General features: G+C 38.6%; 1 protein-coding gene across 1 annotated transcript; it reads left to right on the top strand.

Annotated features, from left to right (window-relative positions):
• Positions 1–871: 871 nt before the first annotated feature.
• Positions 872–3,858, top strand: LOC144054875 (ependymin-like). The gene is made up of 6 exons (XM_077570255.1): positions 872–1,701; positions 2,234–2,268; positions 2,384–2,518; positions 3,095–3,278; positions 3,416–3,503; positions 3,627–3,858. Exons 1-6 carry the CDS (start codon positions 1,626–1,628, stop codon positions 3,775–3,777), a joined length of 669 nt encoding a protein of 222 aa, XP_077426381.1. The 5' UTR covers positions 872–1,625; the 3' UTR covers positions 3,778–3,858.
• The last annotated feature ends 5,304 nt before the right edge of the window (positions 3,859–9,162 follow it).

Here is a 9,162-nt window from a genome sequence, read left to right on the forward strand (position 1 = left end):
AATGGCAGCTTGCTTTTAGTAGTTGTTAAAGGGAAGCGGTGAGAGAATGAATGTGTGATGAAACTTTGGATTGCTTGAGTAGCTTTCAGTGATCCAACTGGTTTGGATGAGTGCGAGTCAAATTGCAGAAGAAACCTTGCTGCCAATGTTTAATCAACCCCCAAACCTTGCCACCAAGTGTCCATTTTCATTTTGACTGTACAGAAACCCCATGCAGCTTCCCCCAGCAGGTTATGGTCATATGATGCAACACTGTGAATCCCCATGTTGAACTTCATTGGTCTCAGACTCCACTCAAAAGCACCTCGAGTACAAATCTCCTCATATAACTGAAATGGTATGGACTTGTTGTTGATATTCATACGTTTACATCAGGTGTACATTTCTGATGCTTCGCTGCAAAACCAACATGCAAACAAAAGTCATGTCAAACAGTTTTACTGTTTATTTGCCAAGACTGTTTTTTTTGTTTTTTTTAACAAAACATAATTTAACTTTATTAACTACTTGATTTGTTTTTGTGTGTGAATTTCCTTAAATTGTGTGGTGGGGGTTTTAATTAGGATGCAAACTGAAATAGTGATAATATTCCTTGCTCATCAGATGCTTGGTTTTCATTCATTAATTATCTATGTTGACAAAGCAGCAAACATGAGAAGATAAAGATGAAAAACAATGTTATGCACATTGGAAAATAAATATTATGCATAATAATGCCACACTGCATTTTCATTTGCTGAATGTTTCAAATGGAAGGTACTTGCCTGCAGAGAGGTGCTGTTTGTGTAATACACGAAAGTTCAGCTTTGTTGCAGTCATAAACAGAGACGCCTTTGCCATAGCTTAGAAAAAACTATTTTGATCGAGCACCACATGCCTCATTTTTATGAATGTAAAATACCTTTTTATTTGGCATTAAAAAACACAAATCTTGGTTATCAGGTCTTCCTGTAGCGTGCTGATAACAAAAACACATTCAAGCGCTGTTTGAGGACTGAGGAGTCATAATAGGTGAGGGAAAAATCATCAAGGGGCTGGTGAGTTTTCCATTAACTTGTTTTTTTGTTGTTGTATACAACAAAAAAAAGGTAAGAAAAAAGTTTTCCCCTTTTAAAGTCTAAAAATATATATATTTATAGTTTCATTTCCATTATTCCAGTACCGTAGTAATTTTTTCTATGAGTAACTATGAAGAGTGATGAGAAGTTTAACTTGCGGCGAGGTAACGTTGAGACGCAGATGGCGCAGTTTGAGAAGGAGAACAGGTGGAGGTTGAGAGAATGTGGGAATTCTTCCAGCTGCATTGGCTTCCACTCAACAACTCTTGATCGTTGTCTTAATGTGTATCATTTTTAAAATAAGAAAAAAATGCTACATTTCAATTACTGTTGAAAAAAGGTCTGAATGTGAGTATAATCAATTAAGAGCTATCTTCCTGTGATAAGTGACGTAACATCATACGCCATAGGTGATCAGTTTCCATTTTGAGTGGATCATTTTCCTTTTCTGGGAGCTAAAAGTCAAGAGTCAGGTGTGGACACATGGTGGGATCTGTCCAGATGTGATGGGATATATTTGTAGACGCCTGTTGCTCTGTAACTGGAAGGTGTTTGCAGCCTCTCAACATGACCGTCACCCGTGCTTTGGCCATCCTCGGCCTGCTGTTTGCGGCGGCGAGTGCCCAGAAACCCCAACAATGTGGTGAGTCTGACTCAATACTGCCACTCTATGCATCTATTGACATTGATTGGGATTGAAATTTTAATTATTACACAGTGATTGTGCTTCTCTGTATACAAAATGTGTTTTATGACAAATGTGGGAAAAGTGAAGTGCTGTGAAAATGTACTGTATTTTGACCATTTCTGGATTGAATATTTATGGATGGTTATATCCCTCAGCTTGTATTTGCTTTTAGATCTGCATTGTTGTCCTTTTGAAATGCTGTTATAAAACAGATCTGTAGATTATTGGGTAATGTTAAATTTACCTCCGCAACCCAGTGACTTTCATATGGACGCTCATTTGTTTGTCTTTTTGTGCATTTGTCAAGGCAGAACTTGTGATATAGCTCTTGTTGTGGTTTTGCTAGTGTGCCTAAAATGTTGTGGCCAGTGCGTGAAATTTTGAAATGTTCAATCAGTTTTTAGTCACTCTTTGGAGAAACCGAAATGCCGCCATTAATGTCTATGCTTAGTGATATATTTTTTTCTTTATATTTCCTTTTGCATAGAGTCTCCTCCCTTGATGAGTGGAGGTGTCTCTGTGGTAAGTCCGTTAGTTGCCCCCCCCCCCCCCCCAAATAAAGAAATATAATAGCCATATTCTGCATATATATTACTTTATTGACACCAAGTCAATAAACATGCAACTTGTCTTCCAGATGGGCTTCAACGGCCTCGTCATGTCTACAGGAACGATCACCTATGATGCTTTTGGTCAGAAGATTCGGGTTCGAAACTATGGCATGGCTGGAAATCAAACTTTTGCTGTGGACCAGCTGATGTTGTTCAACAAGGTATTTGCGTGTGCACAATGCATCTGCTTGTAGGAAGAGACAATTGGGGTGTATGTCTGAGATCTGACTGGAGGAAATTGGATTGATGGATTTTCATTATAAATACAGTCCAGCTGTTCTAGTAGGCTTTTTCTGCTTCTTTTTTCTTTTTTTGCTTTCTAGCAGAAGCCTGAAACTTTGTGGTATTTAAAAATGATTACAATTCCCATCACCTCGCCCAAGGTTCCTGTAAACGGACCAAATGGTAATGAGCAGTGTTGTTTACAGTAAGCATACTGTTGGCAAGTTTAACTAAAAAGGTCAATCTTAGTTCACCCGGACAATAACACATTTTGTCCATCTTGACATCCTGCTCAACTGGCCGGACATACAGTATGAAGACGACTGGAGATTTGTTGTCTCGTGTACTGAACAGCCAGTACTTGCCAAAAATTCCTTCAGCCCCCTCAAAGTAGTGGATAGAGTCTTGGTTTCTTTATGGGCGTTTAAGCTTGATAATCGTTATCACTGCCTACACAATAAACATTGAATTCTTCGTAAAAATGTATTAAAGGTCAACACTTTTCTATTTCCTAGAAAGTCTATTATGAGATCGACTGGAGCAAACTGTCTTGCAAGAAGCGCCGTCTGAGTGCAGATTTCATTCCCATGCAAGTGCCAGATGATGCCAATTTGATGGGTCAGGTCATTCTAGGCTCCTCCTCCTCGTGGGGAATGGGTGTGCTGGTCAACACCTGGTACGGAGATCTGCCCGGCAACGGTGAGAAGAACCACTGATGGATCTATGACATGTGCATGAGAAATATTAAGAATTGCTTTGCCTGTATTCCTTAAATTTAATGAGGCAACTGCTTTTGCCGTTAACCCCTCAAATGCTGTATATCTGCATAAATTCAGGCACCTTTATGAGCGTCTTCACGGAGATTGGCTGCATTCCAATGACGTTTACTAGTTACACACCAACAAGTGGATGGACCATTGTCAGGTATGACTTGGCATGCCATGGCAAAGGTTCTTGAAGAGGCTTTTTTAATTTTTTTATTTAATAATATACTGTACATACATAGTAACTGAACAATTTCAACAATAGTTTTCCCTCCTTTTGCAGCACTTTCAACTGGGTACTTGGCATCACCAACCCAATGGACTTGTACCCGCCTTTCTTCTGTACAAAAGCTCAGTTGGAGGATTCCGAAACCCCTGACACCATGTTCAGCGCCTTGGGCACTCTAGCCAGCAAGACCAATGACATGAAATAAAACATTGGGCCAGCTAAAGGAGGAACAGCTGATGCATGTGTTCAATGCAAATAAAGTCTTGACATGACACATGGCATGGCATGACCTTTGTGAATATACAATCAGTATGCTCGTTTTGTTTGCTATGGGGGGAAAGTCACTCGCTATATACACACACGAATTGCCACTTTTTAAATGACCTTTTTTTGTATAAAAATATTCATTTTTAAATATTGCTCTTGATTTGTGAATGTAAGCAATTATTAGTAAATATACATGATATGAGGTGCATCGGAAAAGTTTCATGAGTTCCCTCCGCCCAATGGAGTTGAAATACAGTATATCGTTTCGTTAACACAAGTCCTGAAATGTTTCTGACAAATTTCATAGGTGAGTATAAATAGATGTTTTATATAACCTGCAAATTTATCTAAATATAAACCAATGCATCTCTTAAATACACTATTCTTAAAAAAAGTAATTCAGATAATGAATATTACTTGAAAACTTGCCGTTTCACCACCCGCCCAACAATAATGCAGTACTCCTGTTCTCCAGCAGAGGGAAGCAGCATTCTTTTCCCCTTCAGGAGTCAATTTAAGGTAGACATTTGATTTGACTTGATTTTTTTTTGTTCCTGAAAATAACTTAAGAGTCGAGACTATATGCACAAGGAGACATACTAAATGCATCCATTGTTTTTCTATTTCTATACATGCTTCGTCAAGATTGTATTGAAGCTCTGAACTGTAAGGCAGACGTGCTAAGCATACATTAGCAACATCTAATTAAAGACATCAGTGGATATAAAAGTTTACACAGTACGCACCTCTGTACAAATATCAGGCTCTTGTGATATAGAAAAAAAAAAGTTTATGTGACCTTTAACCTGTACAACTCAATTGGAAAAAATATATATATTTGAGGGTGGGTAAGTAAAAATAAACAATTGATATGTTTGGTTGCACAAGTGTACACACCCTAACGTACTAACTTAAAAAAAAAAATCTCAATTATTATTATTTTTTTAAGAATATTTCTGTACAAGTGTTCCTCCATCAAGTCTACTTCCACTCAAATGTACCAATGATTTTAGTTTAGCATTATTTAAATCTGCAGTGCATGAATTAACATAATCAAAGCATGCATCTGTGTGCATAGAAAGAAACATAGTTTATGGCACCATGATGAGGTAATTACATATTTAAAATCAGCGTCAGAGGCAACTGAGCTGAAATGTTGGAGGAGCGGCTGCATGCAGATTTGCAATTTTGTGCTTGACTGCATGTCAGTGGAGAGATGAAGCAATTTGAAACTCTGGTGCCCTAAAACTTCCCATTGTTTCACGGGAACACAGCTGAACTAAAGCTCATTTAATGGAAAGCAGAAAGACGAAGAAACGAGTTGTGAACCTCTTCGCACTCTTCACTTGCAGAGACTTGTACGGGGCTCACCTCTTATTTAGTTGACGAACATCAGACGGTGTTTCTGCTGAGGTATAACCCATATTGGTTGGTCAATCCGTAACATATAATATGGTAATGGCATATTCTTAAATGATACTCAAAAGAAACACATTGCTGCCTGGAAATAGTCATTTTGTTGAAGGCCTTGGTTTTGTGTTACTTGGGAGTCTTGCATCGGTGTGGCATGATTGCCAATGCAAGCTGTTGCGGTGATTACGTGCCTCCTCACCCATGGCTGATGCTCCTTCAGGAACGAACGGACAGATGCACCAAAGTGTACGCTTTCATCTTGTGAATTATAGTGATGTCCTGGGCAGCTCTCCGCAGAATGACTTCACTTCAGTGTTCTGAAATTGCACCTCCGGAGTTTTGTACATTTGAAGGTAGTGGACAGAGAGCGTCTGGTCCAAACATGAGTCATTGATGGTGCACTGCAGTGTTTCCCAATCTGAACTGAGACAAGGCACATATTGTCGACTACTAGGGGGAAAAAAGAAAACGGTTTGGGGTAATTGGGCTTGCAGTATAAAAATGCTGTATAATCTTTACAGGTGAACAAAATTTGCCCTTCCCTCAACTTTCAAAGGCACATCTACAACTGTTCAATATTTCAGTTCTTTTTGCTCAACTTGCTCTTCTCTAACATGGAGCTGAATGGCAAAATTCCCAACAGGTATTTTATGTACTTATTTATTTTATTTCAAAGTTATGTTTATAACTTTTTATAGGACCACGCTGAAGAAATGACACTTTGGCACAAATGAAACGAAGCCACTGTAAGAGCTTATATAACTGTAAATGTATTGTCTAAAATAACTAGCTAAAACCCTGCCAACAAAAGTGAGTACACCCCTAAGTGAAAATGTGAGCACAGTTAGTCCTTTTCCCTTGCCAGTGCCATGTGACTCGTTAGTGTTACAAATGGCTCAGGTGTGAATAGGAAGCAGGTGTGTTAAATTTGGTATTACAGCTCTCAAACTGGTCACTGAAAGTTCCACATGGCAAAGTACGGAAGCGTGGAACTGCTAATGTGGAGCAAACATTCAAATGTATTTAAATATGTTCAAACATACTGGCAAATGTGTTTTTTTTTTTCCTACTTCATCTGTATAGCGCTTTTCCACCTTACAAGGCCCTCAAAGTGCTTTACATTTTCTCATGACGCAGCATCATGGGAACCGGAGGTTCAATATCTTGCTCAAGTATACTTCATCATGGTCACTGTGGCCTGGGATCGATCCCACAACCTCAGGGTTGCAAGATCACCGCCCTACCACTGAGCCACGCCACGCCACGCCACCCCACCCCTCCCCTCACACATTCTTGCGAGCACGTTTGAACGTATTTGTAGGCTAAATGCGACAAAGCATATTTTCCCATAATGCCGAGTGCAAAACCACAACAACAATTTTTTAAGCATTTGGCTCACATTATAGCAATACGTTTGAAAATTAAGTTAAAAAAAAAAACATTATTTATTCGTAACTTTTACAAGTCTGCAGTGCATGATATAGGTTTAGCATTTTGTCCCATAATGCCACGGGGTATTGCATGCGTATGTGCAATACCCCGTGGCATTATGGGAAAATATGCTGTGTTTGTAGCATTTAGCCGACGAGTACATTCAAAAGTACTCGCAAGTATGTTCTAACATACTCCCAAATACATTCATATGTAGGGGAAAACAGGGCTAGTTGTATCACTTTTTATAATGTTATATATTTTCTTAGAATCAATACATCATATATAAACAAAATGTATACCAGATGAAAGATCAACGTCTTTGGTATATTTCCTGTATTGATGTCATTTTCATACCTTGCGTTAGTGCAGCGCTATAAGCTATCAAAAAGAGGGAGTGAACATGTGACATGTTGCCCCACCAATGGGTAGTTGTCACACTATATGGGGTAAGATGTCACACTGCATTTGGTAACTAATAAAACAAGGACAAGATTATCCTTATTCTCCTGTTTTGTTTTGTTTTTGCTTGTTTTTTTGTGTTTACAGCCAAAAAACATAGTTTATCATTGATCTTGAAAATTTACCATAGTAGTTGAGCAAACTTTAACATAAAAATGTTATGAGTCCTGAAGAACTGAGCTCTCAGCCTCAAATGCCTGTTTTGCTTCCCTTGAACTAGTAATTTCAGATTAAATTGAATTTTTAAAAAATAAAGCATTTCGGTTAATGTTCATCTTAACCAGTCCTGACGTGGGCATACTGTAGTTACAACAACTGGAAAATCCATTTTTAAACAATGAAACAAAACCTGGCAAATTAATTTTCTCATTCCTAAGACTCATCATGCAAAGGGCAATTCTGGCATATATAAACCGAATTGCCAGAGGTGCATTTTTCATTGGCCCATTCTTTGCATATGTGACAACATACCCCGAAATGACTGAGACAAGTTGCCCCAAACTACCATGTTGGCTAATACTTGCTCTAGTTTAAAGTTAGCTTAAAACAGAGCAGTGACTGAGGCATGACAAGATGCCTGAATCTCTCCTCTAACTTGTCCACATGATTTGCTGCTAAAATTTGTCTTTGCACGACACCTGTTTCCAAATATATGAAGTTGAAACTTTTTACTTTGGCTTGTGTAAAATAGATAACTGGCACTCATGTCGGCTCACAATGTGCTATTCTCTTCTCAGACAGTACACAACCCCTGACCATTTATATGAAGAAAACTAATATTCCAATTTTTCGTTGCGCCCTCTGGTGGAAAAGAAAATTGCAATGTGACAACTTACTCGTGATACAACTAGCCCCGGTCTCCCCTACTCGCCAGTCACAAATATTTATTCCACATTGGCAGTTGTGCGCTTTTTCTATAGCAAAGAACTCTGAAGATCTGAAAAAAGGAATGTTGCTCTGCATAAATATGTACTCTTACGATATGACCCTGATTTAAAACCAATTGTGAAAAGTGCTAGTGCATACATTTGTTTGTCCATTTGTGAGATTTCACAACACTTTATGCTAGCATGTTACAGTATTTAGGCTAATGTGCTAGCTAATACAATTAATGAGGCTCAAGTGAAAGTTTGTGCTGAATGATTGAACAAAAGTACTGATTAATCGGGTTCATGATTGTGTACATGTTAGGTGCACGGTGTTGATACTTAATGATCCTCTCTGTTGTAAGTACTACGCCGCCATCTTGTTGTATGTATTCAAAATTACAAACCCATTTTAGAGGTAGCTCACCCATGACCCTAATGAGGACAAGTAATATACAAAAAATGGATGGCCCAACCAGTGACAGTGTCCCAACATTATTTTCCCTAGATGTCCTCCCACCCCAAATAATGACGTCTATAAAAATGTCCTTCCAAGTTATCTCATGGCAAGGTGGTGTGAAGGCTGCATCGTATGCACTCGGGAAGTCCGAATGCACTCACTTATTGGAGTCACCATTGACTTGCTCAAAATTTAACACCGTCTCTTCACACTGAATCACATTTGGTGTAAAGTGTATGTGAATGTGTCATGTATTGATTCATCCCGAAGGTTTCCACTGACTCAAATACACTCAGTGGCACAATAGTACAAATGAGTGTTGATGTGTATTATTTAAGATGAATTCAAAATGTTCTTTATTAAAGCGCTTTTTGTTTAGCAAGCTATGTTAGATTGCGCAGATGTACCTAATGTTATGTCCAGTGAGTGTATTGAAATCCGTTCTTTTATCACAGAAGACCACAAATGGCTGAGAGTGCTGGAGCCCTAATTGAACGCATTAGTGTGTAACAAGTCCAGCATCAGTGTATATGCACTATGCATACAAATAAGAAGAGGGTATGTAATGTTACATGTTTTATTGCATGTGTGAAAATAAGGAGGCATGAGATGAAGGGGTTACCAATAGTGCTTATGCATGCACGTGATGCACTTTCTCCTGATGTACTAGTCACATCACATGCTATTCAGC

Source organism: Vanacampus margaritifer, chromosome 7, assembly GCF_051991255.1.
Source record: "Vanacampus margaritifer isolate UIUO_Vmar chromosome 7, RoL_Vmar_1.0, whole genome shotgun sequence".
Taxonomy (NCBI): domain Eukaryota; kingdom Metazoa; phylum Chordata; class Actinopteri; order Syngnathiformes; family Syngnathidae; genus Vanacampus; species Vanacampus margaritifer.